This window comes from Vipera ursinii (assembly GCF_947247035.1).
Source record: "Vipera ursinii genome assembly, chromosome: 5".
NCBI classification, from domain to species: domain Eukaryota; kingdom Metazoa; phylum Chordata; class Lepidosauria; order Squamata; family Viperidae; genus Vipera; species Vipera ursinii.
This window is the reverse complement of record NC_139518.1, coordinates 29,972,312-29,994,232: the sequence shown is the minus strand read 5'-3', so window position 1 is coordinate 29,994,232 and position 21,921 is coordinate 29,972,312. Positions and strand designations below refer to the sequence as shown.

Genomic DNA, 21,921 nt, shown 5'->3' with positions numbered 1-21,921 from the left:
TACAGTATATTCTGATAACACAGATCTTGAAACTTCTTACCCACTGAAGGAAGTGGAAAATATGTAAAACTATGCTGCAGTTTGCTCACCAAAAATAACACTAAACAGACTTAAAATCTTGGACAGTCTCTGACTTTGAAGAAAATATATGATCAGTATGAAGGAAAAAAGTGTGCACATGCCGCACGCATGTGCGCGCGCACGCACACACACACACACACACACACACAGAGTACTTCATTTCACCAAGCAACATGAAATGGAATATGATGTAGGGAACAACAGGGGGGGAAAAGCAAAGATTTGTTCATGTTCTGGTTAGATGCAAATGTGAACACAGTTTTTGACTAATTGTATGAAAATATTTTATTAAAAAATAGACTGACTATAATGCATAAATTGACCTTTATAACTTTCAGCGGTTTAGCTGGAAAATAACATTGCAAAGATAAAAACAATATTGAAACTTCTACTGTGGAAACAGAAAGATATATTCTTGATATTGGAGTTGCAAACCATGTGGATTAATCTTTTCATATCCTTTGTTGTGTGTACATTAATGTACTTGCCTGAGTTGCATTCTCGAATGAAGCATTGGGGGAGATAAAAAATGGAAGCTGAGTGTAGTAAGTTCGTTTTCTAAGATCAGTTGCCTGTGCCTTTTGACTACTTTCAGTTAATATAATAGAAGTTTTAAAACCATAGGAAAGTTTCCATTTGAGTCATTTCTAAAAATTATGTTTTAGAATGATTAGCACATAGAGAAAAATATGTTCATAAGAACATAAACATTGCTTTGATTGAATAGCCTACCAACCACTTCTTCCAATGTTATTTTAGTGACCAAGAAAATATATTCTGGAAGCTGATAGATTGTGCTATTTCTAACATGTATCATTGTCCTCAGCAATCAAAACTATACTGACTTTGGCAAGGGGGTTTGGTTTATTATTTTCCTTGGATGTGCCCAGTCTCCTCTTTGTTTATCATTTTAATATTGCAATGATTTCCAGATTCATTGTGTGAAATCAAGATCAAAAAGTGATTCCAAATTCTAGTATTTTGAACATGGGAAAAATTTCCCTTTGACATCTTTCACCATTCATAGGCCCATATTCTTTTATCCATTAAAATATCCAATTAGAAATTTAACAAACTTCACAAAAGTTTTAAAAGACATTCCTCAAGTGCATTTTTTAATCTGACTGGAATAAAGGGTGATAAGATAAAATTCACCTTTGGTTCTCAATGATTGTCAGAGTTGGAATGTATTGAACAGGTTTATTCTCTGATATATACGTCTATCCTTGCTGTACTTAGTTCAGTGACACTGCTACCTGAATCATTAATTGAGAACTAAAGCTGAATGCTTGTTCACCTTGGCCTCTTCCAAACTGAAGACCCTTGCCTAATTCTGTGAACCTTTGAATAATGTACTATGCTTTATCATTCCAGTTCCAAAAAATTTTAACAAAATTTTTAAGTATTGCATTAAATGTGCAAGTACATTCTTGATTGTATTTATATGTCACCCACTTCCTTAACAGCTTTGGGTTAATTTTAAAACATCCATAAGAATAGCTTTAAAATGTGACAGATATACAACACAAAACTAGAATATTAGATTAAAAGGCCCTGATAAATATATATGATTGAAACCCCCTCCTAAACCATATTAAAGAAGATATTTTCTTCAACTTTGTAGGCTGGTGCTTAAAAAAATACTATGGTCTCTACCTGGGAAAATATCAGCAACATTGATATGATTGTCTTCCTTGTTGTAAATATGGTTCATAGGAAGTACAGTGTAGGGCCCTTTTGTGCTTTCTTAATCAATAAGTAAGACATCTTTCTCAAATATTAGTATACAAAGATATTTTAAATATTCTAATGACTGGGTGAAAAAAGTGTTAAATGCATTAAGCGTTCATCTAAGCAGACATTCAGCTAAATAGCTTGTTAATAATAAAGTAGATTCCTAAGTAGAACATAAAATAAATAGATGACCAGTAGTAGAAACCGTTCTTTGAAAAATGTAAACTCCTGAAATTGATAATTAGGAGAATGTTGACTGTGAGATTTATAGTTAGTCAATCAACTTTTATGTAATGTATTGGGCCTTGTTTTGCTGAGTGTACCATGTGGGGTTTGAATGCTGGAAGGCTGCTTAAGCAAGGACCTGGCTAACGGCTCCCAGCTCCTCAGACAACCCGTTTCCAGCACTGCCATTGGCTGCCTCTGGGGCGGCAATAGGTTGCTTTAAACCTATTGGCCGCCACCTAGAGGCCAGGGTATAAATAGCTGCATCCGCTATTTTACAACATTTTACAATTCATTTTCAACTCTTTTATTGCCATGAATGTTCTGAGTTTTTGATACAGAAATATTTTGGAAGTGTCAGCATTTTTAAAAACCTTTAAAAAGGACCTATTGTCACATGTCAGTCAAATTTCTGCCTACCGGTATTGGAAAGGGCCTAAGCATTCAGGAATCTAGTGATCTCATCACCATTCAAATTCATTCCTTTATTATTTATTTATTTAATTTCTATACTGCCCTTCTCCCGAAAGACTCAGGGCGGTGTACAGGGCAATAAAATGCAATAAAAATACAATATACAAAAGTTAAAATGAGAATTAAATAGAATAGCCCAATTGCAGTAAAATGGTTAGGTACACCTTGTAAATCCAATCCAAAAGATCACCTTATTTTGAGCTTACATTTTTCAGCCAAGATGCTATGGGAGTTATTTTAGGTAATTATAAAACTGGACTCTTGCTAAATAGCTTTTGTTAAAGTATCAAGAGTTTGATGGTGCTTATCTCTCCATGGCCATTTGCCATTTTTCCTTAAGAGTTTCCATAAAACCCTAGTAATGTTAGCAGATGTGATTACCTATTAAATGAAAAGCTCCTGAATTTTTAACTGTTTTGTATACCTTGGTGAAAGGCTAGGATACAAGGCTTTTATCTAAATCAATTTTTCTTCCTCTTGGCTCATGTTATCCTGCAGTGTTTAATCTTTTATTTTACTGGCTGCATTTTCCTCCAAATTTATTGTAAACCTAGAGTCAGTGCATTCAAATACTTCCTATTGTAAACCTAGTGTCTCTGAGTCAGTGCTATTCAGTATTTCCAGATACCAGTAGTACAGTACAGGTATTCTGCAGGGCTTCTGCAGTGTGGACATTTGAAAGAGTGCTGATCCCTCATGGGCCAAGCTGTATGGCAAAACCCAGTATATCCCAGAGCTTGTGAATCAGCCGATCTGCAAGTGGGTGGGGATGACACCCATTTCCTGTTTAATCTGTCATCTGCTATTTCAAATATATTGCCTTTTAGAGCCTATTGGATAGATGATCTGCAGTTTATAGTTGGTGATGCTGGCACTAAGAGAGCCCATTTTCAAAGTGCCAGATTCCCACTTTCCCTAAAATAGGATGTCCTTGGAACAGTGTTAGAATAGGTGGTGCCTCCTAGAACCAACATGAAGTAACCAATAGGCTGTTGGGTTGATCCCTCCCATGTGGGAGAGTTACTGCCTCTGAGATAATGAGCAGTGAAGTTAATACAGATTTTATATAACTTACCACTGCTTCCAAGGGAAAACAACATCTTAACATGGAAAGACTAAAGATGAATTAAAATCTGATCAGGTACGGATTTCAGAGAAGATGAAGACAAAAGCATGAAGATAAGAGGTTGCCCTCTGTGTTGATGAAAGTGAGGAAAGGATCTCTGTTTTTGTGTATCCACCTTGACTTGAGATTATGAAACTTTGCAACTATTGCCTTATGATTCCTTCCACATTTGTCCAGTTAAAACCTTGGTTTCCAATGAAATAATTGTAGTTTCTTGCTAACTATGCACCTGACCTCCTACTGTGCTCTTTTTCGGTTTATTGCCATCTTGCCTTTCATTATTTCTACTTAACTGCTGTTGGATGTGAGGGCGATCTGGCTGCGACATCTGTCGCCCCATTGATCGCCAGGGTTGATTCGGCTGATCTGGCTGGCTAGGCGGGTGTCCCCTTCCTCCCTCACCGCTCCATGTGCGTCCCTCCCGAAGCTGCGCGCTCGGTGGAAGAGGACGACCATCCCAGATAGAAGGAGTGTACCGATCTTCAGTCAAGGGTATACTTAACTGCTGCCTTCTTTCCTCTAGAATTACTTAAATCTACAAGGATTTTTATCTTCTCTTTGTTCTTGTGGTCACAGTTTACTCTGTTCAAGCATTATCTTGTTTTGGCTATCTTCCAGCATTTCATCATCTTAGTTTGTTTGACTGCTGGATATTGACTTTGATTTTCCACTTGAGTTTCATTGAGGCATAAAGGATAGCTGTTTTATAATTTTAATCTTTAGAACGCACACATAATTAGTAGTTATAGGCCGTATTATCATTATTATTAGGCAGCTTGGGTCTATTAGGACTTCTTTGTTACAAGCAAGTAAATATAATCAGAATTAAGCTTAGAACAAATATGTTCATTATTTTAAGACAGCACAAAAATCTATACTGCTACTATATCCTAAGATTTACCTAAGATTCATATTTAATAAATGTTTTATTTTCATTCTGGTTATTTCATTTTATTTTAGTTTCATTATGCTTATATTTGTCTTTGTGCCTTATTCAATATACAAATTGGAACAATTTTTAATAATTTAATTTGTATACCGCCCTTCTCCCGAAGGACTCAGGGCGGTGAACAGGGCAATACATAATAAAAAACAAGATACAAAAATTAAAAAGTGATTAAGCTATGCCCGTAGTCATTAATACATATTAAAAATTTAAAACTAATTATAAAAACCCAACCCCATCCCGTCAGGCCAGGCCAGCTTGTTCAAAAAAGGTTTTGAGATCGCGCCGGAAGGAGCGAAGGTCGGGGGCCATCCGGAGCTCGACCGGTAAGCGGTTCCATAGGTCTGGCACGCCCACAGAGAACGCTCTCCCCCTGGGGGCCACCAATCGGCATTCTTTGATCGGAGGCACCCTAAGGAGGCCCTCTCTGTGGGAGCGCACTGGACGGAGGGAAGTTGACGCCGGCCGCAGGTGTTGCCGTAGGTAATCCGGACCCATGCCATGAAGGGCTTTGTAAGTCATCACTAACACCTTGAACCTCACCCGGAGAGCAACCGGTAGCCACTGCAGCTTGCGGAGCAGAGGTGTAACATGGGAGTATCGGGAAACCCCCAAGACAACTCGCGCAGCTGCATTGTGCACCAGTTGAAGTCTCCGGGTGGACCTCAAGGGCAGCCCCATGTAGAGAGCATTACAGTAGTCTAGACGAGAAGTCACGAGCGCATGAGTGACTGTACGCAAGGCATCCCGGTCTAGATAGGGCCACAACTGGCGCACCAGGCAAACCTGGGCAAAGGACCCCCTAGTCACAGCTCCAATATGCTCTTCCAAAGAGAGCTGTGAATCTAGAAGGACCCCCAAGTTGCAAGCCCTATCTACAGGGGGTAATAGCTCACCCCCCATGGCCAGAGATGGAATAATCGGAATTTCCCGGGATGCCGGTACGAACAGCCACTCAGTCTTGTCAGGGTTGAGTCGAAGCCTGTTCCTCCCCATCCAGACCCGGACCGCCTCCAGGCAGCGGGACATCACGTCGAGGGCATCACTGGGGTGGTTTGGGGTCGAAATAAAAAGCTGGGTATCATCAGCATATTGATGATACCCAACTCCGAAACCACGAATGATCTCACCCAGCGGCTTCATATAGATGTTGAACAGGAGAGGCGAGAGAACCGATCCCTGAGGAACTCCACAAATGAGAGGTCTCAAGGTCGATCTCTGCCCCCCTGCCAACACCGACTGCGAACGTCCCAGAAGGTAAGAGGAGAACCACTGGAGAACTATGCCTCCCACTCCTAACCCCCTGAGACGTTGCAGCAGGATACCATGGTCGATGGTATCAAAAGCCGCTGAGAGGTCTAAAAGGACTAGGACAGAGGAGCAACCTCTGTCCCGAGCCCGCCAGAGATCATTCACCAGCGCGACCAATGCCGTCTCCGTGCTGTACCCGGGCCTGAAACCCGATTGGTACGGCTCAAGATAATCAGCTTCATCCAAGAACAAAGGGAGCTGCTGCGCCACCACGCTCTCAACAACCTTCGCCAGAAAGCGAAGGTTGGAGACCGGACGATAATTGTTTAAAATTTTGAATTTTAAAACAAATGGGAACAATATTTATACAAATATTTTAAACTGGGGTCTCTATCCAAAGATCACAACTAAGGAGCAATTTATGGGAAACACTGCTTAAGTTAATTTCCTATAAGGGATTTAAGTATATGGTTAATTTTGAATGGAAATGAATGAGGCTTCAAAGCATTTGAGTCATGACTTGACAAACAGAGTCAAATTTTAAAAGTAACTCTTTTGTTTGCATGCTTAATGTTCATATGGACTCTGTTAGATCCTTCTTTTTAGAGTAACATAAAGTCAAACTCTATCCCTTTTAGGAAGTTGGTCTGATGTATACAATCACCATGATACAAAAAAGATGTTAAGACGGTAGAGAGGGTGCAGAGAAAATCAACAAAGATGATTTGAGAGCTGGAGTCTAAAACATATGAAGAACAATCACAGGAATTGGGAATGTAGTCTATCAAACAGAAGGGCTACAAGTGACATGATAGCAATCTTTCAATATTTGAGCAACTGTCACAGAGAAGAGAGGGTCAAGCTGTTCTCCAAACCATTTGAGGTCAGAATAAGAAGTAATGGATGGAAACTTATCAAAGAGAGATCCAACCTTCCATACAACTAGGAAGAAATTTCCTGACAGTGAGAACAATTAACCAGTAGAATGGTTTGCCTCCAGAAATTGTGGGTGCCCTGTCACTATAGGTTTTTAAGAAGAGATTGGACAGCCATTTTTCTAGAATGGTATAGGGTCTCCTGCTTGAGGAGAGGATTGGACTGGAAGACCTCCAAGGCCCCTTCCAGCTCTGTTATTCTGTATACTGTGCCTTAACAGAGAAGAAGGAAAATACAAACTATTGTGTTGTGGGTTCTTGGCCGCACGGTCCGACAACAGACAAAGGATTCAGCATAGCAGCTCTTTATTGGTGGTAGTACTGAAGTGAACAAAGGGGTTACCTGTACCCCTTATATACCTGGACAGGTGCACTGGCAGCCAATCCCTTATTTGGGTTTTCCCGCTGAGCGCTTACCAGCCAATCCTGTTACAGCACAACGCCACCTGATGGTCACAATGAACTGCTGCTTGTATTTTATTATCCCCATACATAACACCCCTTCCCCATAATAAAAAATAAACATTTTTTTATTTCTAACACATACTTCTTGGTGATGCTTAGACACTTTGCGTCCTTCCTTACGTCCTTACATAGTCCTCTAGATAAGCAGGTGGCCTATGAGTCCTGGTTGACCTTCTCAGGGGTTGCTCCCCTCCCTGGACAGTTGCATCATAAGTTGAGTCCTGGCTCTGGGGCCTTGCAACCCATTGCTGTTCAGGCCTGCCAAAAGCCTCTGGCAACAGTACAGTGTCCGGAAGATCTTCTTCCTCCCCTAAACCCCATGTTTGTGGTTGGGTGGATTGGTCACCCTGTGACCTTTCAGGAACCAATTTCCTGATTTGGTCGATGTGTCTCCTGACCTGGCCCCCCCCTCCACCTCTACAATGTAAGACAGTGGCCCTGTTCTGTCAATTACCTTCCCCAGAATCCACACATGTCCCGGCCCGTAGTTCCTGACCCAAACTTGGTTTCCTGTGTGTAGTTCCCTGGGGGGCAAAGGTTGTTCTGTCTCTGCGGCCACTATGTCAGGGTGGAATCTGTCCAACTTTGTGATGAGACGTCTGCCCCAATGCAGTTCAGCTGGACTCTTGCCTGTGGTTGTTCACGGGGTAGTGTGTTGAGCCAGAAGGAATTGGGCCAACCTCTGATGCCAGTCACTGCTGACGATGCGTCTCAAAGCGTCCTTAGTCGTCCTCACCATAAGTTCTGCCTGCCCATTAGACAATGGGTGAAAGGGCGCAGAGGTGACGTGTCTAATCAAGTTGGCCCTCGTGAAATCCTGGAAATCAGCAGATGTGAATTGTGGGCCATTATCCGAAACTATCACATCAGGCAGGCCATGAGTAGCAAAGAGTGCCCTTAGTACCTGAACCGTTTTGGCTGTGGTCATACTGGTCACTGGTACCACCTCTAGCCACTTGGAGTAGCTGTCCACTACCACTAAGAAAGTTTTGCCTTGAAAAGGGCCAGCATAATCTATGTGGATTCTGGACCAGGGGTTGTGTGTCACCTCCCACTTGTGGACCGGTGCGTGTGGCTGATCTGGCCTAGATCTTTGGCATGCGTAACACCCTGCTACCTCAATAGCTTTATCCAGGCCCGGCCACCACAAATAACTCCTGGCTAAGGCTTTCATCCTGACTATGCCCGGGTGTCCCTCATGTAATGACCGTAAAATTTAAATTTCTCAGGAATGATGACCCTGCTACCCCACAATAGGCATCCCTTATGAGAAGACAGCTCATGTCTCCTCGTGAAGAATGCCTGAAATTCCAGGCCTGCACTCTTTCCCTGCCACCCTGAGGCCACCCACACCAGTACTCTGCTGAGAAACTTATCTGCTGTGGTACCTGCAGCAATGTCCTTAGCGTGGAGTGGGCATTCTGGCAGGTCCTGAATTGCCATAATCTGTTCAGCAGGTGCTGGATCCGGTTCTGTAGTGGCTACTGGTAATCTGCTTAATGCATCAGCATGACCCATGTCCTTTCCTGGTTTATGAACCAGTTTGCACGTGTATGCTGAAAGGAATATGGACCACCTCATCATCCTTGGGGATAGGATTTGTGGGGTTTGCCTGTCAGTCGTGAACAACCCCAGCAGAGGCTTATGGTCCGTGAAGATAGTGATGTTCTGAACCAGCCAACTACCGGCCTTGTAATAAGGCAAACCCCTGTTCAAACAGTAGAGACTGGAGAGCGTCTGAGGCTGCAAAGCGTCTGCCAAGATTTATTACTCAATTAACAGAACAAGAAACAAAAACACTGGAACTTGAATCCTCAAGCGGAAGGGTTGCTTTCAGCAACCAGCCCTTCCCCAAACACTCCTTTTATTTAGAGTTCAGGGCGTGGCCTCCCTCTGCCTCCTCCCGAGGAGACCCGCAGCCTTTCTCTGCTTGGTCCTGCTCGACTGCCTCCTGCGTCGGGCGTCCTTGAACAGGGCCAGCTGTGAGTCATCATCCTCCGCACTATCGGGCTCACGCAGCTGAGAAGAGGGCCCCGGCTGGGAGCTCTGCCAAGCCTCCAAGCCATCATCAGCCAGTTCGTCTCCCTCCTCCCCCTCATCTGAGTCATCCGATACATCTGAGCCGGCTGCCGGACCCACAGGCTGGCCCTGAGTCACAACAAGTGAATTCCCTGCCATATAAGTAATCATGACATTTCTTGACCCCTGACACTATTGCCAGGGCCTCCTTATCTATTTGGGCATAATTCCTTTCTGCCCTTGACAGTGTCCGGGAGTAATAAGCGATAGGTCTCTGCTCCCCATTGTCCTCTATGTGACTTAGGACAGCACCTACTCCATAGGGGGATGCATCGCATGCAATGCAGATGGGTTTGGTTTCAATAAAATGTGTGACAGTTGAGTTGCATGACAATAGGTCTTTTAAATTCCTAAAACTCTGTTCGTGGACCTTGGTCCAATTCCAAGGAGTTTTCTTGTCTAAGAGCCTGTGTAATGGCTCAGCAATCGCTGCTTTGTGGGGTAAAAAGTCATGATAGAAATTAAACCACCCCAAGAAAGCTTGCAATTCAGCTTTGTTCTTTGGAGTAGGAGCCATTTTAATTGCTCTTACCTTTGAATCAGTAGGGTGAATTCCTTTGGCATCAATTCTGAACCCCAGGAATTTAGTTGATGCCACTCCAATACTGCATTTGTCCTTAAGTTTCAGCCCTGCAGAACGGAATCTGCTTAACACAGCCTGCAACCTGTCAGCCAGGACCTCCTCAGAATCTCCAGCAATGAGGACATCATCAAAGTATGGGCATACCCCAGGTATGCTCTTCAGAGTCCTCTCCATCACCTCCTGAAAGATTCCAGGAGCCACAGAGACTCCGAATTGCAATCGGTTGACTCTGAAGGCTCCTCTGTGAGTTACAATAGTCTGAGCGACTGCTGTCTCCCTGGTAACGGGGAGCTGCTGATACACTTGCGCCAAGTTGAGCTTGGCAAAGATGGTGCCGCCCTGGAGTGCAGAGAGGACGTGTCTCACCATTGGAACCGGGTAAGCATGCAGATTTAGGGCCCGGTTCACCGTGGCCTTATAATCCACGCAAATTCTCACTTCCCCGTTGGCTTTGAGTGGGGTGACTATCGGGGTCTCCCACTCTCCCCCGTCCACGGGTTCTAACACCCCTTGACCCACTAATTTATCCAATTCGCTCTCAATCTTGTGCTTGAGAGCGAAGGGCACTCTACGGGGTTTTATTCTTATGGGGAGAATATTGGGGTTCAATTTAAACTTAATTGGGGGCCCTGTGTATTTACCCAACTTGCCATCGAATATGTCTGCAAACGTTTTGCAGACGGATTCGAGGCTTTTGGTCTGGATGCTATGGATCCCTGAGATCCCTATTCCCAGAGCCTGAAACCAATTAAGCCCCACTCAACTGGTCCTCCGGCCCTCGGCTACCAGGACGTCCAAAGGACCCTGGAAGTTCTTGAACCCTACTAACATGGTGGCCACCCCCTTAACTTTAATGGGTGCATGCTGGAAATCAGCTAACTGAATGTTGGTGGGCTTCAAAGGAGCCCACCGTTTGCTCCGGCCACAAACTGCTCTAAATGCATCACTAGAAATGATGGAGAGTGCGGATCCGGAGTCGAGCTCCATCTTGCAAGGTACCCCTTGCAACTGTACCTCTAATGTTATTTTTGGTGTGAGAACCCGGTGAATGTCTGTGTGTGAGACGGTCACCTTGTTCCTGTGGACTTTGGTAGGAGAGGGCTGAGGAGAGTTGAGATGAGGGGACTCAGTACCTTTAGGCCACATGTCCACCAATTGAAGTTTGTGCAAGTTGTCCCGCGTGCGATTTCGGCAGATGGCCGCGATGTGTCCTATCTTACCGCAGAACTGGCACTTAACGAATCTGAACTTGCAGGTCACCCTCGGATGGTTTCCCCCGCAGCTAGCACATTTTTGAGTGGTTTCTTTGTAGTTGCAGCTTGTGCATTTGCTAGTTGCTGGTGTCTTCCGCTGGCTTCCATTGTTGTCGCACCGCGGTTGCTGTCTTCCTTGCTTTTGATGCATGGCATCAATCTCAGCCTCCTCCACCACTTCTCTGATTCTGCCATCCACAGCCTCTCCATGATGAATGGAACCGCCTGGGCTGCGGTTCGAGTTTGATGGGTCGCGTTTACTGCTCCCCCAGCGGCTTTGCTGGCCAAGATCTCATCCTGAGAATCTTATAATGTGATCGTCGGCCGGGCGTATAGGCACTGCTGCAGTTGCTTGTCTCGGAGCCCACACACCAACCGATCCTGCAACCTTTCTTCTAAATTATTAAAATTGCACAGGTGCGCAGCTTCCCGTAGAGCTGCGATAAATTCGGAAGCCGTCTCACCTGGCCGCTGGCACCGTTGGTCGAACTGGCCTCGCCACATCAGTTCGGACATTCGCGGCTTGAAATGATTATTCAGCTTCTCCATGACGTCCTTGTACGACACGGTCTCGATCGCCATCGGCACGCAGAGGCTAACGGCCAGGTCATGGATCGCTGGGCCGCTCAGGCAGGTCAGGAATGCTGCTTTCTGGATATCATCAGTAATCCGGTTAGCCCGCAAGAACCCTTCTACCTGACTCAGGTGTGAAGCCCATCTCTTGGGATGCCGCATATTGAATGGCGGAACCTGTCTGTACTGCGCCATGGTTATCCTGTTTCTCCGCTTTACTGACCGCAAGCGCTTGCTTAGCCAGCCAAGGAAGGTTCGGGGAATTGTTTTTTCCCTCTGATCCTTAGTGACTTCAGCCCCTCAGGAGAAACAGGATCCCACCTTCGTTGTCACTATTGTGTTGTGGGTTCTTGGCCGCATGGTCCGACAACAGACAAAGGATTCAGGATAGCAGCTCTTTATTGGTGGTAGTACTGAAGTGAACAAAGGGGTTACCTGTACCCCTTATATACCTGGTCAGGTGCACTGGCAGCCAATCCCTTATTTGGGTTTTCCTCGCCGAGCGCTTACCAGCCAATCCTGTTATAGCACAGCACCACCTGATGGTCACAATGAACTGCTGCTTGTATTTTATTATCCCCATACATAACACAAACCATCTTTGTTTAACTATAGAACTGTATCTTCAGAGATAATACATCTTTCTCCTTCACAGTCCCATGACGGCTATCATGACTCAAACAGTATGCAAATCAGAACCCTCAATTTTGTCACTGTTTTATCAGCCCATTATTCATATGCTGTAACAAATATGGCTACTCAATCTTCTTGTTTCATCAGGACCTTTTTTTAGGAGTGCAATCTGAGACAAGTATATGGATGATGATAATCTGTGGATAATTTTAATAAATGCCAGTATCTGATACTGGCATTTAATCAGTTCTGAGTAAATAGGAAATATAAAGTATTGATTGTGCTCATAATTTCCAGTGATATAAGACAAAGTCAGTCCATAGGAACTCTTGATGTTACATAAGATAAGATAATCTTGTCATTTTTTTACTGTGGGCACAACAACACACATCAAAAATGAAATTTAGTTGCCGGCTCTCTAAGTGAAACACATACATGACACGCACCTAAAACATACTATAAACAACATATGTATAAATCCACCCTCCTACATATACATAACAATAAAATATTAAATACTGTCCATCTTGAATATATAACGGAAGGAGGAAGACAGAGTTCACAAGGTTAATGCTGCATGGAATGAAACTATGGTTGAATCTGGATGTTCTGCTATGGATAAAAGGCCCAGTTTGTCTAGTAGATGCTGGGGAATGATAAATAAATCAGGATTTGTTAGTTGCAAATGACTAAAAAATAATGTGGCAACTTAGAAATAAATTACTCATGTTACTAAAATTATATTTGCTATTTTTTTCCTATAGTCTGATGTAGTCTCCTTTGAACTGAGCTCCATCTTGTGGTCACACATACAAGACCAAGATACCGGTAATGCAAGTATGAGAGACAATAAGGAAGTAGGGGCATAACAGGAAAAATCCCATTTAGAGATTCATACAATACATTGTTTCAGGTAAATTTAAGGCATTAATTACTCCAGTGATTAAACTGGTTCAGACATCCACAAAACATCTGTGGTCAAACATGCAAGTTGTTTTCTAGACTGAATTCAGGAGGAATCTGTTTTTCTGCTGTATATGGAAGAGGCTGTGTGCAGACTTGATTAATTGTTCAATGAACATTCCATTCAACACTTTCTATTGAAGATTCTTTCTAGTATAATAGTCTTCAAATGTGTAGAAATAGAAATACGTATATATACGTTTCCAATAGAAAAATGCAAATGTGCAATGAAAAATATTTTGCCTGCAGAAGTTCTAGCAATCACCCATTGTTTTTTAAAGTGCAAAATAGTTGCTAAAATGGAGATACATACATTTTGTGCATATAGGTGTTATTGTAAAAAGAAAATTATATCCAGCAAAATCATTCAACATTCCTTGAAGATTGTTTATGGAGTTTATTAGTGAAATATATAGCCAATAATTTCAATTGCAAAAATAATGATATGCTACTCCCAAAAATGATATTCAGCTACTCCAATGAAAATAGAAACAGATTTATTTAGAAGATTAAAATATCTAAAGATATCAGACAATTATGATCTATATATACCTAAGTATTTCCCACCGCCCGATTCTCTTCCCTATTTTTTGTTCATTTGTTAATGGAAAAAAATATTTTTGGAAGCTTAGAAATATTAAGTCAAATTAAATTATCAATCCTTTGTAAACAATGGGGTCCTGTTGTTTTGTCAGCAGGTAGAGAGAAAAGGAAGGGAATGAATTTGTAAATTTCATTAGTTTATATGTCAGAAGAAAAAGTTGACAGCCTTCATTACTGGGTTAAACCAACCTTAATCAAAGGCCATAGTTGAAATTGTGTAATTTAATTTAGATGTCAAATGCTTGTATTTCTAATTCCATAACACATAGCATGATCTTAATATTTGTCTATTGAAGCCCTTTTATCTAAAGGGCTGCAACTGCTTACCTAAAGTATAGTATCAACATTCTTTATTTTGAAGATTCTTTCTTTTATATTAGCCTTCAAATGAATATACATACGTGGGGTCAAAAAATGAACTACATTGTAATTTCAAGACATTATCATTCTGATTAGTATGCATTTACATTTCTTTTCATGTTTATAAATAAATATAAATTTGTGAGATATGGACACAAAAGCAAAATTACAACTTATCAACTTATATTTAACTTATACAATATATGAATTCAATACTTATGCTAATTTTTAAAAACCATTTAATGGCTGACATTGTAATCTAGAAATTATGATCTCTAAAACATAGCTTAATTATTTTTATACCTTCCAGTTCCAAAGATTGATCCTGAATTAATTTATCACATAAGCATGGTTTGTTTTATAAATAGCATTATTGTACGTTATGATTTCATAATAATAAAACCATTATTATATTTATAATGCCTTTTTAAATAGAATATTAGTCTTTGCACTATTTCATTGCAATCACATGGGGTAATTGTAACCCATATACATTTTTACTGCAGAATTAATAGAGAAGTAGAGTTATAAAAGCCGATCCTAGCAAAAGATTATAATAAATAGTATCTCAAAATTACAAAAGTTTATCACTAATAGTTTTCTGATGTGTGGGATTATTGTATGTTTGTGTGTGTCTGGGAGAAATCATTACAACATATAGAGGTCATTTTTTCTCAGCAAAAATAATTTGATAAATGTAATGTTGAATTTCTTTTCAGAAATCCAAACAAGCCTGAACCATTCATCCCAAATCTATTGACTGTATCCCCCATACTGATGTATTTTTGCAAACCCTCCCAATCCAAAGAAGAAATATATGCCTATTTTTGTGGCTTTGTATCCAATACATTTTAGTATTTGAGCTAGATTTTAATATGAGGTAGCACAGCTGTGTACATCCAATGCCATTTATGTCTCCTTCTTTGAGTTTATTTATGATCAAACCTAGCTGGGTTATGAATTTAAGTTGGTCACAGGTATTTTCTTTAGAGCTTTTAAGGGTCTTTGTCTCATTTGTATTTATTTTGTTTAAAGTCTTCAAATAAAAAAAAATGCATGAAATGTTGGCTTACTGCAAAGCCAGTGCCTGAGGCTTGTTATCCTTTTTATTTACAAGAATCCTTCAAGGCCCTACATGAGCACCACAGACATTCTTAGGTACTTCTTTGTCCCAAAAAGAGAGACAAAGTTGAGGTACCTGGAAGCATCCTGGAGGCCGGATATGGTGAATGTTATTTTGTGACAAGAAAGTGTTTTGTGAATGGGCAAGGCTCTGCCTACCTCCCTTGGCAGTCAACAGGAATTCTGACGTGTAACTTTAGCTTTCCAAATGAGAATTTATATAACAGCTATTCAAATATCTGGAATCTGGCTTACTTTCTCAAGCACTCCCAAACTTTTAAAAACAGTCACCAAGGAGAGAGACCTAGCCTGGATTTGCAAAAATGTTTGGCAATTTATCTTACCAGAGTCAGAAACAACTCTTACAATAAGTATCATTCAGCTAAATTGGATTACATTCTATTAAAAAATATGTAACCTTTTTTTACAACACAAAGCATATGAGTCTTAGCAGAAATTATATTTATAATATTCATGGAGCATCCCAACCATCCACCCTGTAATATTGAATATACTTCCTTTTTCTCACTAAATTTCATGATTGAAGTTCCATTTAGGATACTTATTTTCACTGTATCTGCCTCTTAACCGTCCTTTTCCATCTAACTGCTCAGTTATCATCGCTGTCTGTGAAGATTCTCAGTCATCCAGGTCATGGTTGTCCCAAAAGTGCTTTTTCATGTCCCAAAAGTGCTTTCTTTTTTCTCTTTGAAGACGTTTTGCTTCTCATCCAAGAAGCTTCTTCAGCTGAGGGGATGGTGGGGAATGAAAGGATTTATATTCTTTGTAGACAGCTGGTCATTTGTATTCTTTTAGTGAGTTATTGATGCCACCTGGAGGCATAAATACACCAACATGGGGGGGAGCTAGCTTTTTAATGATAATTGTAGTTACCTTTCTATGATTTTTTTTTAAAAAAATGTTCTTTGGCTAAAGAAGCTGGCACTGACTGATGGTTTCTGAATCCTGTTGGTCAATTATAACAGTGTCACTGCTCTGGCAGTCTGCACTGGAGATCATATTCCCTATTGACTTTTAAAAAACTCCTAAAAACAGAACTATTCTTAAGGTATCCTCTGAACTTCATATCTGTCCACTTTTTCTTTATTTATCGTTGTTTGTTGTTTTTTGATCTCATTATGTTTTAATTGTACTGCAGATATTTTAATTAGTATGTATTGTAGGTGGCCGAGTGTGATCACTTTGTGATGGGGTATGGGGACAATAAGTATTAGCATTTGATCTTGATTTTAAAATCTCTTCTTTATTTAAACAGATGACCATCATGTCCCACTTAAAGGATCTCAAAGATGACTTTCACAGTGACACAGTCCTTTCCATATTAAATGAACAACGCATTCGGGGCATTTTATGTGATGTCACCATAATTGTAGAAGATACCAAATTCAAAGCCCATAGTAATATCCTGGCTGCTTCAAGCCTTTATTTCAAAAATATATTTTGGAGTCATGCAATCTGCATTTCTGGACATGTGTTAGAACTAGATGGTCTGAAGGCTGAAGTGTTCACAGAGATACTTAATTACATCTATAGTTCTACAGTAATTGTTAAAAAACAAGAGTCTCTTGTGGATCTTGCCGCTGCTGGCAAAAAATTGGGAATATCTTTTTTAGAAGATCTTACAGAAAAGAGCCTTTCCAGTTCCCCTCGTCTGTATTCATTTTGCAATACTGAAAAAAATGACGTGAAAGAAGAAAAAAGACAGGAAGATTCAGCCATTACAAATGGACCAAGAATCACGAATGCATACTCAATTTTTGAAACTGAAAGTAGTAATAATTTGTTTTCTCCTCTTGACCTGAGGGCAAGTTTTAAAAAAATGCCTGAAACAAATAAAGCATCCAATAGTGATTTGGACAGGACTGATGCATGCAAAGAGGCTGAGAGAGCCAGCACATTAGCTGAACATTCCTATGCTGTTACAACAGGTTGCAATGCTTTACAACAAAATTCCTTTTATTATGAAAACACACCACTTTATAAAACAGGTGAAGATTGTTCTGAAGCTGCAGAGTTAGTGCCTCCAGTTAAATCAGTAACACACTCATATAATGCACCAAAGGCTATATTTAACTCCCAGATCACAGATGCTCCTACTGTAAAGATATCAGCCCACAAGGGAAGCAGTTCAGAGGCTCCCCATAAAGTCATAAATGACCACAGCCATTCTTTTCAAAACTGCCAGGCAAATAAAGCCAATATTCTCTCTTCTAAGGAAAATGAAAATAAATCAGATAACCTTTCTGGAACAATAGCTATGGACATTCCACATCCTTACAACTGCAATTGTTGTACTAAATCATTGAATGATAAAACTCAGTTAAGCACTCATCTTAAACTTCATTCACAATGTCAAGAGACTTTAGTTTGCAAATATTGTAGCAAACAGTGTGACAATATTGCTGGACTAGAGACTCATGAACAAGAATGTAGGGGTCTGAATAATTTGTGTGTTGAAAATGAAAATGAGCGGAATAGTCTGGATAATTTTGCTCCTTCAAATGAAAAAACTGGCACCTCATATGTAAGCCCAGACCCCACAGAAACTGAAAATGAGATTACTGATTATCCTGCCACAAACGGTACAATGCCAGAAACAGACCATTTTGTTAAAGTTGTTGGTGGACAGATACTTTATACTTGCAGTGTTTGTAAACGTACCTATGTTACCTTGTCTAGCCTCCGAAGACATTCAAATGTTCATTCTTGGAGAAGAACCTATCCATGCCATTATTGCAACAAAGTCTTTGCGTTAGCAGAGTACCGTACTAGACACGAAATCTGGCACACGGGTGAAAGGCGATACCAATGTATCTTCTGTCTTGAGACTTTTATGACATACTATATACTCAAAAACCATCAGAAATCTTTTCATGCAATTGATCACCGACTTGGTGTAAACAAGAAAACAGCTAATGGCGGCTTAAAACCAAATGTATATCCTTACAAGCTTTACAGGCTTTTGCCTATGAAATGTAAAAGGGCACCATATAAAAGTTACGGAAACTCATCATATGAAAGTGTACAAGTTAATGAAGTGCCATCTAGCACCTGTATTATTCAGAATACTGTCACATCTGAACTGTCATCCTTGAATTTTGAACACAATATATTGCCAGCTCCCAGTATTTCTTTGGATAGTTCTTCGTGTGGTGATGTTACAGCAACATCTGAAAATCCTCCAAATGTTTCTTCCTGGAAAATTTCATCAAGGACAGATCTTAACAATAACGCTCCCACTAACAGAAGGACATTATCTTCTGTTGAGGATTCTGGTCCTCAGGAATACGATTCCTCTTGTCAAGCAATTAGTAATAGCAATTCCCATGAGAATTCAACCTCTGTTATTAGCTATAACAATCCAGCATCTTCTGTTATAGTGCATAGTGGAAGAGTTTCCTCAGTGATAATGCACAGTAATGCTGTCAATGCAGTAGGAAGAAGTGATAAGGGGACTTCAGATATCACAATCAGTCAAGTAGCAAGCAATGATCTTATATATGAGTCAGAAAATGGCAATAGTAGAACAAAAAGCAATAAAGAAAAGAAAAAGGTCCCCCTATATGACAGAGAAGCAACTTTAAAGGAGGTAAAATATACAACAAATACAGGGATACCTTCTAACACACCTACACACATCATTGAAACTTCAAGTAAGACTGAAACTTATATCGCAAAACCTGCACTGCCAGGAACATCTGCTGACAGCAACGTTGCTCCACTTTGTCAAATAACAGTTAAAATTGGAAATGAAGCTATTGTGAAAAGACATATTTTGGGGTCCAAACTGTTTTACAAAAAAGGCAGAAAATCTAAATATGAATCCAAAGGTGATCAGACAGTTCAGGTTGCAGAACGGGAAAAGAGAGAGAGAAGCACGTCTCGAGTTTGTCAGGCAGACATTGAAAGTGAAATGGGTGATGATATCAGCGACCATGACTCTAATGATAAACCTTGGCGGCCATATTACAATTACAAACCAAAAAAGAAATCTAAACAACTAAGAAAAATGAGAAAAGCAAAATGGAGAGAGAAATGCAGGAGCAGAAATTCCTGTCAGGAAAGTGAGAAGGCCTATGTCACCACTTATGCTCTTAGGAATATTCCTGAAGAGAAGGTCTGTAATCAAGAAGGGGAAGAGAAAATGCCAGATCTTTATTGTAAGCTCTGTGAAAGGGAGAATACTTCTACAGAAGTATCCCATGACCACTCACACTGGGAGACCACAGAGTCTGAGACTTTCACTTGTGATTTATGCCAAAAGCATTTCCAGAGCAATTCTACCCTAAGGGTGCATAAACGGTGTCATGTGGGGGAGAAACCCTACCTTTGCAAAACCTGTGGGAAAAGTTTTTCAATCTCTAGCAATTTACAGAAGCATGAACGCACCCATTCTGCCGTCAAGGATTTCATCTGTCAACACTGTAACAAAGCATTCACTCTCAATGAAACACTCAAAATACACGAAAGAATCCATACAGGAGAAAAACGCTACCACTGTCAGTTTTGTTTTCAGGGCTTCTTATATCTGTCCACCAAAAGGAATCATGAGCAAAGGCATAAGCGTGAGCACACTGGAAAAGGCTATGCATGTTTTCAGTGCCCCAAGGTTTGTAAGACGGCAGCTGCTCTTGGGATGCACCAGAAGAAGCATTTGTTTAAACCACCTAAGCAAGAGGACAGAAAAGACTGTTTGTTTAATGAAAGCTCTAAATCATATAAAAGTCAACATTTCTTTGATTCAGAGCAACAGGAAACAGCTAAACCTCTCCTAACTAAATGCCTAACTGATGCAGAAAGTTTCAAAGCCAGTAATATTCAGAATACTGCATTGGATGCTGGACTCTGAGTAAGAAAAGGGTGTGGCAACAAAGATTAAAATAGAAAGATGAAAGGCCATAGATGCAAGCAATTAATGCAAAAAAAATCCAAATTTATGGAAGTTCTTAAAATTTGAGATATATATTTTTCACATAAATATATTGCATACTTTACATTTTAAATGTGCCATAAAAAGCAAAATTTGGAAAATATACTGAAGTTAATGAAGCCTAAAAAATTATAAGGAGATATTAATATCCCTCAGAAGAAAGTTTATGTAAAAAAGAATATGCTTAACTGAAATGTTTAAAAGGATATTATAAAGAATTTACTGTTGTACTGGAAATATGCCTAACCTGTTAAGAATATGAATCATTTTGGGCAACTAAAAAATGAGTGATATCCATCCAGAATATATAGTAAGGTTAAAGTGTTTTCTGCTAGAAGAAATTACATCTTTCTTCCATAGTTGGTTCAAAGGTCAACACTGTTTTAAAATTTTAATTTAGCCCTAGTTCAATGTGTACACAATAAGCATCTGGTTAAGATTCTAGCATTTGTTATTTGAGTAGTCCGCTCAGCCATTCGAAGTGTGAATATGCTGTTACCGAACAATTTTGTAAGAGCTTATGAATGGTTCATCGTACAATCAGCCAGATGTATTATTATAATAAATATTTATATTCTTAACATGTACCACAATGTGTCATCAGCTCATTATACGGTATATTAATGCTATCAGATTTGCAGATTTGCAGACTGATGTGCAAGTGAAGTTTAAATATGATAGCATTATACATGATTCCTTCATGAGCATAGTTACACACATGGAATAAGATCTCTATCTTGTTGAAGAGACTTTTCTTACCATTAGTCTACAAGCATCATTCAGACCATCAGCTCAATGCCCATGTATGTCTTCTGTATACAGTGATTTCTCCTCATTGACTTGGTCCAGGCATGACCTGTCCTCTGAGAAGAAATAATCTGCAAGAATCCAATACAGGAACAGGTAACTGGATACAATATTAAATTTCTCCATGGAATATTCCTAAAACTTACAGCTGACATTTTCAGTTGTGTTTGCCTCTAAATATATGTTCAAGGCTCAAAAAAGGAAAAAAAGAGGCACTCTGATCCTATTTTAGGTATACTGCTGTACTCATGAGTGTGAAGATAGTTTTGGTACCTTGATTTACTCCAAGGCCAATACTCTCATATTTGGATTTACTGAATTGTATTCCAAGTTGACTTCCACAGTGTTTAACATATATAGTCATCACCCTAGTTTGTGTAATTACCATAGAATTTAGACACTCCAATCCTAACCTCAAGTATGTATAGAACTGTCTACCTGAATAATGTGGGCTTTCAGTATTATTTTATATTTTCTTTTTGCATACTTAATGGGCACTGTGCAGTGAGCACCCTCTCTCCTAATAATGTATTCAATAATAATAATAATAATGTGACCAATATGATTTTACTGTTTAAAATTAGGACTGTTGTAGAAATGCATCATTACCCATAAATGGATCAAACCTTTTTAGAAATTTTGATAATTCTGCATAAAATGGTTCTTCTGTAAGCTTTTTGTACAGAAGTTTGTGTTACCATCTCCTCTGCTGATATTTCCTAGCTATGTCTAAAGAGGGTCTGAATTATTTATTTTA

General features: G+C 40.1%; 1 protein-coding gene and 1 long non-coding RNA gene across 2 annotated transcripts in view; one reads left to right on the top strand and one right to left on the bottom strand.

Annotated features, from left to right (window-relative positions):
* Positions 1-21,921, bottom strand: part of LOC310640981 — a 32,648-nt gene that overhangs the window by 6,737 nt on the left and 3,990 nt on the right. Inside the window, exon 4 of the long non-coding RNA XR_014492641.1 lies at positions 21,117-21,235. This is a non-coding gene — a long non-coding RNA (uncharacterized lncRNA). The remainder of the gene's footprint in view (positions 1-21,116; positions 21,236-21,921) is intronic.
* On the top strand, positions 16,642-20,276 carry ZBTB38 (zinc finger and BTB domain containing 38; the record flags this gene model as incomplete). The annotated part of the gene is made up of 1 exon (XM_083363571.1): positions 16,642-20,276. Exon 1 carries the CDS (start codon positions 16,683-16,685, stop codon positions 20,274-20,276), a length of 3,594 nt encoding a protein of 1,197 aa, XP_083219697.1. The 5' UTR covers positions 16,642-16,682.